Genomic DNA, 15,462 nt, shown 5'->3' with positions numbered 1-15,462 from the left:
AATAAAACCACCCAAACACAAACTCAGGAATCCTGGAGTTACCTTGATGGCCCAAGTTCTATCATTCAGGATTTAAATAACTGAATCTTCTCCTAGAGTGTTATGAATCTAGTTTGTTGATAATTCAGGCCTGTGTCCATTTCTTACTCTTGTTACTTGGCTGAGGGCTGCCTCCTCCAGAAGGAGTGGAATAATTCCATTGTGCTGCTCTTTAATAATCTCAATAAAAGGCTAAAAGTAGGGTTAGAAACTACTAGTTTATTGTAAAATATAGGTCACTTGTAGATTTCTGTTGTCTCCTTGGTCTATATCCTCTCTTAACCATTGATTAAAACAGACCTGGCTCTACCTCTCACGTGGTCTGTAATTCTCTCTCTCTCTTTTCTCCCCACAGAAAGCAAACCTCATCATTTTCACAACTGTCCCCCAAGACATTGGGTTTGTCCAGAGTCTGGGCAATGCATCTCAATTTATAAAGTTTGTGATGGGGTTTCAGATTGTCCAGGAGGAGAAGATGAAAACAGTACTACTACTGGAAGATACTGTGGTAAGTATGGAAATCTGGGTAGCTTTCGAATACAGATATTTCTGTTTTCTACAACAGATTCTCAAATACAGTGCGTTGTTGGATAGCATTTGCATAACAAACCACAGCAAGAGTTAGTGGTTTAAACCGACAAACATTTACTATTTCACACGGTTATGTGCTTTGGTTCCTCTGGCCAATACCATCTCACTCACATGTCAGGATGTTGCAATAAAAGCGTGGGCCAGCCCTGGCTTATCTGCACCCTGGTAGCAAAGGTGAACCCTAGTGCTCAAGCACTTCTAAGGCTCTGTTATGTCATATTTGGTAATGTCATATTGGCCAAAGCAAATCACTTGGCTAGGCCCACAATGGAATGGAAAAGTAGTCTCCAAGTCCTGATGGGAGGAGCTTAAGAAATTTGTGGCAACACTCTCACCCCTGCGATCTGCGACACACATACAGGGAGAATTATTTCAGTGGCAATTTTGATGGCTCTAAAGATGTTCGGGAGATTTTATTGCCTGGCTTATACTTATGCAAAAAAGATCTTGTCTGGCAATACTTAAAAGAAAAAATTCTTCTGGTTCCTCGGTTTTGTATTCTCCGATGATAAAATTAAAGTATCCATGAACAATGTTATTTGATGATGTCTAAGGAAACTGAATAGAATTAGTTTTTTTTTTTTCCTTTCTTTGTGGCTGTAGAATATTCCGCCCACCATTAATCTATCAATTCTGTGGATAGCTGACTGTTTTGTAAGGGAATACAATTTGTGACCCTGATTTCATTAGTAGTACACTCTCTAACTAGAGTAGTGGTTGCCTAGAAGTGCCCCTGTAACCGTGTCCCCAAGGTTAGTGTTTGTTTTCCTGACAAAACTTGAACATAATATTTAAATATGCAGAGACGAATATGGCATTCCTCCCTGCCATTTCATTTGAGAGCCCTTTTTAAAAAGCTTGAAAAATTAACAAGAGCTATGTAGTCACGGCACAAAATTTAGTAGAAATAAAAAATACAATCACCTGAAATGCCATCACTTAAGATAACCACAGTTAACACTTTTAGAGTATATTGTTGGGCCAGTCACTTGGGAGTTCTTAGCCCCTTTTATTATATAGACACATAGATAGACCTATGACCTTATTTTTTTTCCCTATAAATAACACTTATAATGACTTATGCTTGCACAGAGTTACAACTTTGAAAAGGAGTTTTTCTTTTTTAAAATGTGGGTTGAGCTTTTATCGCAAAATATTGCAGTGAGGTTTGAATGGTGACAGATTTTTTTCTGGACCTCTCCTATATGCTTGCTCAGCTTTTATTCATGGAAAAAGAAGCTACTAGGTAAACCAGTCTTGTCCAGAGGTCACCATTCATTTAACAAAGTTCCTTTCTCTGTTTAGGTAGGAGTATGTGTTCTACCTTGAACTGTCAGCAGCAGTGCCATGAGACACCGTATGGAGGGGCGTGTTTTTGTCTCTCAGGTTTTATCATCAACCGCAATGACAGCCGTACTTGTCTTGGTAAGTGACAGGTGGGGCTACTTGTCTTTCATCACGGTGCACCGATGTGTTCTGTGATCTGTGACATCAAAGAGCATGCACTTGTGGACAGGAGTGGTGGTCTGGCCTAATAAAGAGCAACACGGTCCTTACAGAAAATCTGGAAAATATGAAGTTTTAAGTCTGAGGAGCTTTTGTGTGGGGCACAAGGCAAAAGAATGGTTCTGTGATGTGCGAGTTGACTAACTACATGGAAACTATCCACAGCCTGATGATGGAAGTCATCATCTTATGTTTTCTTTTTAAGTATTTGGAATCAGGGTCGGTACGGCCACACTAAATACCGAAAGACTTTTGGTTACTAAATACCAAAAGACTTCCATGAGGTTGGTAGATAGCTGCCACCTTAAGCTCATTGAGCACCCCTACTCTGCTCCCCTGGCCTCTTCTCCAGGATGCACAAATGTCTGCAGGATTCAGCAACTGAAGAGTTGCCACCTAGCACAGTGAAGGATCACCAGGTCACTGCTTGGGTGACTATACCGGTCGGTCCGTGCTTGTGCTGTGCTGGCTGTTCATTCCACTGGTTTTTACCTCTACTTTGAACTAACTAACATTCAAGACAAGCAAAGTCTTTGTTTGTCGTTAGTCTTCCAGCTGGTGGCTGGTATTGAACTAGACTCCAGTACACCTAATATTTCCCCACGTCTTTCCCATCTGACTTAGAAAAATGATTTCTCCCACTGGGAGAGTTTTGATTCTGGTGCCAGCTTTACTTCTCACTGTGATTAGGATGGGGCCTTACCAAGGGAGAATTAGACATGATCAAGTAGCATTGGTTTTCATTTTCTTAGAATTTGAACAATGAATTTTTAGTGTTCTGATTTCTTTTTTCTTTCCGATTTTTAGTACAAAACAACAAACATATTAACAGAAAGTAATCACAGAGGTTTCACAAAAATTTTGTTTTTCTTAGTGTTGGGAAAAGGCACCTATGGATTTCTATAAGATAGCTGATTCATAATTTTCCCAGACTATTTGCATTCTGTCTATTCCTTAGAAATTTGAGATCTTTCAGGGTATTCTGGATAAAAAGAAACACAGCATGCATAAGAAGTATTTCTTCTGAACTAATTTCTAAAATATTAATATAATTTGGCAAAAAGGGTCGAATTTGGATAAACCTAATGAAATTAGTCCTTAGTCTCAGCTCATGGCTTCCAGCATAACTATACTTCATCAAATATAGTATCTTAGTAACTACTCACAGACAGAAACACATTTTGATACCAGAAATAAATTCTGGTTTGCAAATTAAACTTGGAATTCTTAAGATCTATAATAGTAGAATTCAGTACCTGTCATATGCCAAGAAAAACTGGATTTTTATATCTTGATAAAGCAATGCAATTGAGGTGGTCCTTGCATTCAAAGTAGGTAATTTTAGGTTTTTAACATCAGGACCATATCCTTAAGTTTGGCGATGATGTAACTGCTCCTCTTAAGTAACATTATTCTAAAAGGTATCTTAAGATTAAGTGATTTATACAAGTTAGCCTGAGAAATCCTGAAGACTGAATTATTTAAGAAAGCCTCCAAATCTCTACTCATTTCAAAACATTTTATAACTAAAAAGTTATGATCTGCAATGACCGTAAATGAGATTGCACAACACTTTGTGTGTATTATTATTGTTATTTTGATTATCATTACTTTGTCTTTGGCAAACGTCAGGCTCCTCTGTCCCCCTTTACTGCCACCCAGCTGCCAATCCTATCTCCAGCTTTTAGTTCTCCGGGCATTTCCCTTTTCTCTTAGTAGAAAAGGAATTCCAAGAGAAATGCGAGAAGCCACATTCTCAGTATTACATCAGCTTTTCTCTCTTTTTCCTTTCTTAACCCCCAAAGAGTAGTTGGAGCTGAGCTGTCTTTCAGTTGAAACTTGATAGGCTATGAAGTCCTTTCAGTAAAAGTGATGTGCTCTTTCAGAATTCCTAGTTCAGTCTTGAGATGCCGCACAACTTGTTCTCTCTTTTTGCCCACCCTTAATCCCAGATAGTACCCTTTCCATCTTTTCCAGTATGTAAGTCCTGAGGAGCCTTGGGTTATACTTCACTCTTTGTAAAGAGAACGTAAATACATGACATTATGAAACCAGTTACACTAGTTTCAGCTGAGCTGAAATTTTAGGGGAATTGTTTTGGTTTGCTCTCTCAAACATTTCACTTAAAAAAAGTATCCCTGCATGAATGTAACCGTCTGCACGGCTGACTCCTTATAGAGGCTTCAGGTATTCCAAACCTATGCAATATTTGTTATCTAAGACGGGACTCCACAGGGAATACCTGGGTGGTAATGAGGAATAGCATTGAATAATCCTGACATGAAATCTTTGTCTTTCTACCATTCATCTGCCTCTGGTAGTCTTGACCTGGCTGGCGGTGGAGCCTCTGCAGCATGCCGAAGCTGTTTGCCAGGCGCATTGTTTCTGATTGACAGGACATGCTGTTTGTTGACAGAATGACATCGTGGTGCAGAGTGAGGGCAGGGAGGTCATTCAGCTTGGTGGGGTTTCACACAGCCAGATGGATCAGAGGGTGTCCAAGGGCATCTAAGCTAAAAAGGAGTTTTGCAGTATTTGTTGGTAGGAGGAGACAAAGAATAAAAAGGAAAGAAAAATGTATAAAGGTATTGGAGTGAAAGGAGGATTATAAAGGAGTGTTTCAGTATTTGATATAGTTTCTGCTATCTTTTTGACTTTCATAAAAGTCCTCAATTCTACTTTCATTTTTCTTGTCTTCACTTTAGCTGATGATGGGTATTAATTAGCCTGCATTTTTCTCCGTAGTGATCTAAAGGATACAATCTTATTCGGTCATTACAAGAGACAGTGATTTTATATATTCATTTGGATCTGTAAAGCACTTGTCGAACAGGTGCTAGGAAGGGCTTTTGTGTATAAGAATTCCTAGTTATGACTTTTCCACCCTTGATTTCCTTCTGTTTGACATCAAAACAACTGCTTCTGGAGTTACCCCATACCCTTGGATATAGTCTCATGGAGCTTGCATTCAAAATGAGGTCATGACATTCTTGGCATTTGAGGGAGAATGTCCTGTACTTTCATCCCTACTGAGGCGAAGCCTTAGGTGCAGCTTTCTCAGGGCTTAGGTGAAGAGATCTAAGGGCTGCACAGAAGAGATTTCATCAACGAGCGTAGTCTATACCCACATGGCCTTTTACCTGTCATGTCCGGATTAGATTATTGTTTTTCTTTGGTTAGTCACAAAGAAAGATATGCTGGCTCATGTTATGTTTGGCCTGCAGGCAAAACTGAAACCATCAGTTTGATCCCAGAACCTTCTTGGGCTTTTCTAGTTGGGGAGTTGAGGGATGGTGGGCTGCCGAGCAGGGATGGCAGAATCCAACTCAGAGCTCTGACTGTTGCTGCAAATGTAATCAAATTTTAGAAGTCTGGAGAATTCTAGACCTGGGGTGCAATGGTTTCAGAAATTATAATCTACTGGAGAATTTCCTGAAGCCAGAGGGCATGGGAACCCTATTGGTATAGGTATGATTATGAACTCAAGCAGCGTTGTGCCATCTTCCCAGGGAAGAGAGCTGGGTAGGGATGATGGAGAGTAGATGTGGACTTGGAGGGTCCAGTGTACCAAGGATAGGCCAATTTCTGCACCCCTTAAGCCTTCCAGTCTTTAAGAAAGACCCTTTTTATATATTGTTGTATCCTCCCTCAGCCACCATGTTATATTGTTTATGTCGATTATATTGAAACTCTTTTTTACACAGTAGAATTGGGCCTTTTCTGGCAATGAAATACCATGCCATGTAAAGAACTTTCAATAAACACTTATGATTTTTTGATATCAGAGGAAAGACAGCTGGGCAAATAGATCTTACCGGACACTTTATTTCAGTCAGACTTATGCCTTCTTGAAAGGCTGAGTATAAGGCAGGTCTTACTTTATTCTGAATTAGTGCTGTCCAGTGGAACTTTCTGCAATGGTGCAAATGTCCTATATCTTTGCTTTCCAATATGGTAACCACTAGACATATGTGGCTATTGAGCACTTGAACTGTGGGAAGTGTGACTGGGAAACTGAATTATTAAATTTATTTTGATTAATCTACATATACATTTAGATAGGCACAGGGGGTTAGTGGCTTCCATATTGGAAAGCACAGTTTTAACTTTTATCTTTAAAGGGAAGATTTACACCAAAATTCATTTATTTTGTAAACCTACATTAACAAATGAAATGTAGTACCACAAGGCTATGAATTCAAGCAGTCCTTTGCAGTCTTCTGTAAAGTTATCCTTCACATAGATTTTAAAAAATGATTTAAATGCTCTTTTCCCTTGACTGAAAATGGCTGTTCTGAACTCATATTTTTTATCGTATGCCTAGAACCAGTGCCTGTCTCGAGAGGGTGCTTATTTAGACATTAACAACAGCATATTCCTGGCCGTCTTATCCAGGACTTCTGTCACGCTCAAGAAATGCTGGTAAACATGAAATACATAAAATACATAAAAATGTGTATTTCCCTGTGGCAGGGTTTGATGATTGCCAGATATGGGGAATTTGTGACCAGATGTGTGAAATCCGATTTGGCCGTCACCAATGCTACTGTGATGAAGGATATATATTGGAACATGAGCGGAATTGTAAAGCTAATTATTCCTGTGAGTAAACTATGGACACTTCTACCTCTGAATAGTACAATTCTAGTATCTTCCTTCTACAGCTGATGACAAAAGAATTAATCAGCATTTATGCTTGTGGCAGCGTTTTATCATCACAAATCAGGGATGGTCCCTGCTGCCAGGGAGAATGGATCAACATTCATTTCATACTTTGATTATTAAAGACCCAATTTGTGTATTAATGGTGATCATTATTGATGTTTTTTATGGGTTGTTTATTTGCTTTGGCCTAAACTATTATGTCACCCACATTTAATTGTGAAATAAATGTTATGCCTACACTTGACTGACTTGTGCATTTAGGTTTTAAGTAATTTACCTACCACAAAAGTACATGGCAACCATCTATAGAAATAATTTTGGCATTGTTCCTGCAAAACTTAGGAGTGTAGCAAAATGCACACGCTAAGTTTGGATTAAAATCTATGTGAATGCCCTCATTCTGGGTATTCTGTTGGAATCAATCTAAGAGTACTGTAGTAGAGAAAAGTTATAGGAAAAATCTGCTAAAAAAAGATGAGCCCTCCAAAGCATTTTGTTATTGTGGATTTCTGGGTAAGAATGTCTCAATTTTAATTCCTTTTTTTCAAATTTTTATTTCACACTTGATTTTGAAGTGCCTGTGGTGTCTACTGAAACTTAATTGCTCCCACGATCGATGAATGGCCCATTTTAAATTCTTTATTAATAATGGCATAATATTCCAATTTTCAGGTATTCATAGTTTATTTAACTAGTCCCCTATAGATGGACTTTTATATCATTTCTTATCTTTTGCTATTGCAAATAAGACTGAATGGATAACCCTATTCCTGTGTCATTTTGCATTCTTGTGAGTATATAGACAGAGCATATGTGGAACCACCATTGCCATGTTTTTCACAGTGATTTCCTGGTAAATGTGTTCTGTGTTTAACACAGTCTAAAGTTGCACATGGAAGTAAGGTTCCCATGTCATCAATGAGTCTTGAAAATACCTGATGTATTCTCCTTAATGTCATTGAAAGTACTGGACTGGCAGTCAGGACTCTTGAATTCTTACCAAACTTTTCTTAGCTTACTGTGATTTTGAACAGCTCTTTGGGCATCTTTTGTGCTTCATTCTGTCTTATGTAAAATGATAGCTATCTCCCTGCTTCAGAGGTTTCAACATATTAAAATCAGGCAAGATAACATAGAAGACAGCATTTGAAAAAGCAGAAATTATATCAGTTGTAAGATACTTCACCATCCTTGCCCACTCTAAGTAGTGGTAACGCCTTCCTTCTTCGTGTTTAGCTGGTGAGGCCTCCATTATCTTCTCAAATGGTCGGGATTTGCTAATTGGTGATATTCATGGAAGGAACTTCCAGAACCTAGTAGAGTCTCAGAATCGTGGAGTGGCTGTGGGTGTGGATTTCCACTATCGCCTGCACCGAGTCTTTTGGACAGACACCGTGCGAGATAAGGTAAATAGAGATTTCAGCTGTGTAGCTTGGGAGCAGAATAGAATCCCAAGCACAGAGTGTTGATAGTTTTTCATTTTTGGGGGGGAGCAGAGGGGAAAGTTCTTTTGTTTTCTAACAAAAAAGGCCCTTGAGATATTTTATGTTAATCAGCACCTTTTCCATGCTATACTATTACATGTGACCTATTAAACAAAGCAGTCTATTATATGGATTAGCCTTGAGCAACTTTTAATTTTATTCGAAATGGAGTCCAAAAGTTTAATTAAAAGAAATAGTAGACATTCTTTCAAAACTAGATAGATATTTGGTAGTAATTTTTGAAACTTGATCATTTTAAAATGTTAAAAGTACTGTGCTTTCCTGGGTGATAAAAATCAGATTTGTACTTGCGTCTTCTAAATGGAACTGTAATTGAGGATTTGATAACAAATATTGACAGGATTTTGTTTAACAGCCAAAATTTTATTACACTGTCTAATTTGGAAAGTGTGATTGATTTAACTTTGAGAAATGCAATGGAGATTTTTGAAACAAATTTTAGAGACACCTAAAGAGTTATGGAATTTTATTTATTTCTTCCTCTTACATGTTCTTGTACCATAAATAAAATTCTAACTTAGTTTAAAATTTCTAAAAGTTGAAAATTTGGATTATTAGCAATTCTGATTTGATTACAGCTAAAAATCAAAATAAACCACACAGTTAGTTATGCTTAAGAAGTATAGTAATTTTGGTTTTCTTTCAGGTCTTTTCAGTTGACATTAATGGTTTAAATATCCAAGAAGTTCTCAATGTTTCTGTTGACACTCCGGAGAACCTGGCTGTGGACTGGATTAACGATAAGCTCTATCTGGTGGAGACCAAGGTTAACCGCATAGATGTGGCAAATTTGGATGGAAGCTACCGGGTTACCCTTATAACTGAAAACCTGGGGCATCCTAGAGGACTTGCTCTGGACCCAACTGTTGGGTAAGTGATGTGAAAATGTACTGATTGCTATATTTTTAGTTTCTTCTCTGCCCTTATACATTACCATGGGATTAATTGAAGGTTAATTCTGATTTTTTTTTAGGCTTTGTACTCTAGAACCCATGTTTATTTTATATCCTTATTCATGGAAGCTTAATTAATTAAGTGGGTCTCATTCTATTTCTCTGGCTGGAGTGCAGTGGCATGATCATAGTTCACTGGAGGCTCAAGCTCCTGGGCTCAAGTGATCCTCCTGCCTCAGCCTCCCAAGTGGCTAGGATCATTGGCGTGCACCACTGGACTGGGCTAATTTTTTTATTTTTGTGGAGACAGGGTCTCCCTATGTTGCCCAGGCTGGTCTCCAACTCTTGGCCTCAAGTGATCTTCTTTTCTCAGCCTCCTTAAGTGGCGGGATTAGAGGTGGGAGTGACCTCGCCTGGCAATAGAAGCTTTCAAGGAGTTGATTAAATATAATTGTATTTGAGAATATGTAATCCAAACACAACTAACTGGTGTACTAAAATACTTTATATTTTTTGGATATGAATTTTATTCTTAGTGTTTGCCACATCTGCCTAGCCAAGAGATTGGATTATATGTTCTGACTCAATCTAACAATATTATTACAACAAAACATTACATATATTTCACCATTATTAAGATGAGCACTGTAACATGAATTAGCAGTAAGGTTTTTTAAAGAGAGGAAAGGAGGTTAGTATGTTTCCTTTTTGCGCTTTCTTGTTACAGACTGAGGTTGAGATATCAATGCTAATATCTCGTTAGAAGTTTTTCGGTGTGAATCAACTGAGCAAAACTAGTATAATGCTTTTCTTTAAGTTTCAATGCAAATTTTCCTGATCTCCACATTTGAGAAGAGTTATAGGAGACTTAGCTTTCTTCTAGAATTTCACAGTTGAGTCTTAGGACACTTGAAAGAACTTTAGGCTACTACAGTTTTGGTGAATGGTGATTATTCAGTTCTACTTCATTTGTCAGCTGTCCTTCCTTTACAACGATGGTGATGTTCTCTGGGCTGTGCCTAAGAATGGAAAATTGAGGAGGGAAATGGCTTGATAGCTTATTTTAAAAGATATTTGTAGGTTTGCTTGGGTTTAAAAAAGCGAAGCTGCCAGGTACGGTGGTTCGTGCTAATAATCCTAGCACTCTGGGAGGCTGAGGTAGGAAGATGGCTTGAACTCAGGAGGTTGAGACCAGCCGGAGCAAAAGTGAGACCCCGTCTCTACTAAACATAGAAAATTAGCTGGGCATAGTGGCGCATGCCTATAGTCCTGGCTTCTTGGGAGGCTAAGGCAGGCAGATCGCTTGAGCGCAAGAGTTTGAGGTTGCAGTGAACTATGATGAGGCCACTGCTGTGTAGCCCGGCTGACAGAGTGAGACTCTGTCTCAAAAAAAATAAAAATAAAAAATAAAAAAAGAAGAAGAAGCAAAAGACAGATAAAGGGAACAGAGGAGAAAGTTCAGAAGGTGAATATGAATTTGTTTTTAAGATGGGGTCTTGCTATGTTGCCCAGGCTGACCTCCAACTCAGGTGCTCTTGCCTTAACCTCCTGAGTAGCTGGAACCACAGGGATGCACCACCACAGCCAGCGGAATATGAATCTTTCCACCATGTTAGTGCATTTTAATAGTTACTATTTGTTGTTGACTCTCCTGATTGGCCCCCACAATCTCTGTTTTTTTCAAAATACTTTTTAATTTCCCTGTTATTTTATACCGCCAGGGTCTTCTAATCAGCTGAAGAAAATTTCCATTGATCTAAACATAACTATTTATAAAAAAAATATTTTCCACGTAAACTTGTATAATAACAGATTCTTTCATCTTTTGTTTTCTTCTGTAGGTATATGTTTTTCTCTGATTGGGGGAGCCTTTCTGGGGAACCTAAGCTGGAAAGGGCTTTCATGGATGGCAGCAACCGGAAAGACTTGGTGAAAACAAAGCTGGGATGGCCGGCCGGGATAACTCTGGATATAGTAACGAAGCGTGTTTACTGGGTTGACCCCCGATATGATTACATTGAAACCGTAACTTACGATGGCATTCAGAGGTAAGAACTATGTTTTTTTTTTTTTGTTTTTTTTTTTTTAACTTTCCTCTTCTACTGGAAGGAACTATGTTTTATGGCCTTACACGTTTCGGGGAAAGTGCATAAAATGGATGGAGAGGGATACCACAAGACCAGAAATAAAGTATCACTTTGTTTGTTGACATGATACCTTGAAATGACCATTGTATTGGCATTTGGATGAAGTGACCTGTTCCATAATGACACTCCACAAATACTACCTCAAGCATTTGTTCTTTGATTTCTCCTCTCCAACCCCATCTCCAGTCCCAGATGAAGCACTTTATTTTATTTCACTCTTGAGTCTATTTATTTCTCAAGATAACTTTGCCTTTTACTTTTTAAATTTTACCCCAATAAATAAAATAAGTTTTATGTATTTGATGTTATCCACTGGGAATTAATTGGATTTTACTCTACTCTTACATATTTCAAATTTCAAGGAGGAATTCTTTGTATTTTTACCTAGAATACTTCAAAGATACTTAAATAACAGTGTTTGAGTGTAGAATATGGCATAGTTTTTCCTTCATCTTCTTAGTCTGATTAGAGCTAACTACCAATTAGTTAACTATTTTAGATCCTCTCCTTTTGGTATTTTCAAAAATTGGGTAAAAGATGTCCTTCAAATTACTTTTAATGGATTCAGCAAATAAGCTGGCCAATTTAATTTTTCCAAATGACTTGATCTTACTATTTTCTCAATGAAAACAATATTATAGTTTTGTTTTCTCGGATATCTATTTTGTAAGGATGATATCACAGTTTGTTACTGGATTATATATTCTCAGAGCAAATGAAGTGATTGGGTATTAATACTATGATTTCTATTGATGAAACTGGTTTCGATTTGAATATGAATTAATTTTATTAAAGAATTTAGTCAATCTTGTAAGTCATATAAAACAATTGTGAAATGGCCTAATTTTTTTTGTCTTTCAGTGTGGTGTTTTGGCATTACAATTATATAGTCTCAATATTTTTATGCTAACGTTAAAGCAAAGCATAAAAGATAAAAATCAATGGAGTGTCAGAAAGATTTGAGTGGTTTGCTGGCTGTGAAGAAACTTCAAAGAAATATTAAAGCTCATGAGTTAAGCTGAAATAATAAAATCATTGCCTCTTGCTTTGCCAGCAGGTGGCATTCAGGATTCTGGAATTTACTAACTGAAAAAGAAAACCATTCTCTAATTTTAATGTACCAAGTCATTATTGAGTGTTTCAAAGTGTGCACTAACTTGCCATCTTAAGTTTCTTTGTTTTTCCCTGTCAGTGTGTTTCTCAGCTTTAGTATCTTCAAGTCTTATCTCAGAGCTCTGTTGTGGTTTTTAGTTTTCAGGGGCTGCTGAGATTTTCATAGAGTGAATGCCGTGGCATCAGCCTGGCTCACAGCAACCTCAATCTCTGGGGCTCAGCGATCCTACTGCCTCAGCCTCCCGAGTAGCTGGGACTACAGGCATGCGCCACCATGCCCGGCTAATTTTTTGTATATATATATTTTTAGTTGGTCAATTAATTTATTTCTATTTTTGGTAGAGACGGGGTCTCGCTCAAGCTGGTTTTGAACTCCTGACCTTGAGCAATCTGCCCGCCTCGGCCTCCCAAAGTGTTAGGATTACAGGCGTGAGCCACCACACCGGCCTGAGATTTTTTTTCCTTTAGAACTTTCTATTGTGCCAAAAGAAAGATTTTCCTCAGGAACCATCCTCTGTCACTTTATTGGTGTGTTTAACTGCATCATTGTCTATGTAGTTGTAGTCATGGCAGGTTTCATTGATTTCTTGCCCTTGCTTAGTGCCTTTTTTATTCTGTTTACTTCTGGGCACTCTGTGCCTGCACTACAAGTGTGATCAGTTGACAGTTTTCATCAAGCAGATACATAAGCGTGGTGGCACTGCTTTTCCCTTTCCTTACAGGGACATCGTGAACCGATGTCTAGGTGTTTGCTGTGGGTTGAACTCTCTACCACTCACTAATGGCTGAGAAGTAGTCAGTGGCACAGTGGGAAGTAATTGTTGAAGGCATTTACACCAGATTGCCAAACCCTTTCACGCATGGAATTCAAAACTCTATTTCACATCTTAGGCTTTTAAATGTGGAGCAACCTCAAAGGAATGAAGAGCAAATGAGAAAACATGGGTCTTTTTCAAGAGAAAACATAAAAATCCTTCTATTAAATGTAGATGGAAATACACACGCATTTGTATATATTCTATTTAATATATTTGTAGTAAGAAATTATTTAGCTTTTTCAGCATTTACTTGAACTAACTATACCTTTAAAGCAAAACAAACAAAAAATTGAATAATATATCCATATCTTTTATAACAGGAGGACAGTAGTTCATGGAGGCTCACTTATTCCTCATCCTTTTGGAATAAGCTTGTTTGAAAGTCATGTGTTCTTTACTGACTGGACAAAGATGGCCGTGATGAAGGCTAACAAGTTCACGGATACCAACCCACAAGTGTACTACCGCTCTTCCCTGAGGCCCTATGGAGTGACCGTTTACCATGCCTTGAAACAGCCCCATGGTAAGCCTCAGAACAGTGGTAACCGTGCTTGTTACCAGCGTTGGTGTTAATATTAATAGAAAGGCTTTCTCAAAGTTATGGAAGTCAATAAGGAAGGATCTCATGAAATTTGGGTGGTGTTCTCAAATATATGAAGCATTATCTAGGACGTTAAACTCTCTGAAATTGGCTCTGCAGATCATGGGAAAAATGGATGTAACTAGAGGAATTTAGAGATTTATTTAGCAGATACTTATTGGCACCTGCAATGTCCTAGGTCTTGTCTATTCGGGCTGTAACAGCAAGCAAACAAAACCAAAATACCTATCCTTATTCTAGTGGGAAAATCTTCTATTTCAAACTTCTGTTATTGTAGTTAAAGAAGCTGAGGACCAATAGAGGAAAATGAGATGTCTAAGTGCTCATTTTTTGTAGTGTCAGAGTTGCATATATATTGTACTTGGTCCTTTGGTTTCTTTTAGGTCTGTCATATGCCAGCTGGGTTTGATGTCTCTCTGGGTGGTCACTTATTAAAGAAAAGAAATATTTCAATTCAGACACTATTTAGTCTTCTGTTATTTTATAGTAAGTTTTATTTGTGTTTCCAGGTTATAGATTAAGCTGTGACATGTATATCTGGACTGCATAAGGCTCTCTTCTGTATTTGCTTGTAGATCAAAGAAAAGAAATATGATAAACTAGATTATGTTGGTAGAAATCTTAATATTGGTGATCGGTAATTTAGAGAAAGACAGATTTGCTTTACAATGCTTATGTTAAGTGATGGGTCATTTTAGGATAGAGAAGACTATAATGTAATTAGATTAAGAAAAAAACAAAGCCTAACCACTAGAACTGATTCACTATGATGAATGTCCTACAGTGTCATCCTGGAAAATATATACCTCTCTGAAAATATTTTGAAAGTATCTATTTGGGATTTTTTTTTTTTTTTTTGAGACAATCTCACTCTGTTGCCTGGGATAGAGTAGTGCAGTGGCATCCTAAACCTCAACTTCCTGGGCTCAAATGATCCGCCTGTTTCAGCCTCCCTAGTAGCTGGGACTACAAGCACACATCACCACATCTGGCTAATTTTTTTTATTGTTTGTAGAGATGGAGTGGGCTGCAGGTATCTTGCTAGGTCTCAAACTCTCGGCCTCAAGTGTTCCTCCCATCTTGGCATTCTAAAGTGCTGGGATTACAGGTGTGAGCCACGGCACCCAGCCTATTTGGAATAGTTTTTAGACTTAATTCACAAGCTACTAAATTCCTACACCTGCCGTTAATCAGTTAGATCATCCAAATTACTATTTCTATTATTTGGCTCAGAATATGTCTGTTGTTTTGCCAGGTCAATCCACCTAAGAAGGTGAAGAGAATATGAACGGCTAAGAAAACAATTTCAAAAGCAGATATAAAATTTCTAGCTGTGAAGGCCGGGCGTGGTGGCTCACGCCTGTAATCCTAGCACTATGGGAGGCCAGGGGGGGAGGATTGCTCGAGGTCAGGAGTTCAAAACCAGCCCGAGCAAGAGCGAGACCCCATCTCTATTAAAAATAGAAAGAAATTAATTGGCCAACTAAAAATGTATAGAAAAAATTAGCTGGGCATGGTGGTGCACACACCTATAGTCCTAGATACTCAGGAGGCTATGACAGTAGGATTGCTTGAGCCCCAGAG

General features: G+C 38.2%; 1 protein-coding gene across 1 annotated transcript in view; it reads left to right on the top strand.

Annotated features, from left to right (window-relative positions):
* The window catches only part of LRP2 (LDL receptor related protein 2), a 188,309-nt gene that overhangs the window by 61,934 nt on the left and 110,913 nt on the right, over positions 1 to 15,462 (top strand). Inside the window, exons 8-14 of the mRNA XM_012781883.3 lie at positions 395 to 547; positions 1,936 to 2,055; positions 6,610 to 6,738; positions 8,038 to 8,207; positions 8,953 to 9,176; positions 11,041 to 11,247; positions 13,598 to 13,800. Of these exons, the coding sequence (XP_012637337.2) occupies positions 395 to 547; positions 1,936 to 2,055; positions 6,610 to 6,738; positions 8,038 to 8,207; positions 8,953 to 9,176; positions 11,041 to 11,247; positions 13,598 to 13,800 (1,206 nt within the window). The remainder of the gene's footprint in view (positions 1 to 394; positions 548 to 1,935; positions 2,056 to 6,609; positions 6,739 to 8,037; positions 8,208 to 8,952; positions 9,177 to 11,040; positions 11,248 to 13,597; positions 13,801 to 15,462) is intronic.

Source organism: Microcebus murinus, chromosome 8, assembly GCF_040939455.1.
Source record: "Microcebus murinus isolate Inina chromosome 8, M.murinus_Inina_mat1.0, whole genome shotgun sequence".
Lineage (NCBI taxonomy): Eukaryota > Metazoa > Chordata > Mammalia > Primates > Cheirogaleidae > Microcebus > Microcebus murinus.
The sequence above is the reverse complement of the archived record's forward strand: the minus strand, read 5'-3'. Positions and strand labels throughout refer to the sequence as shown.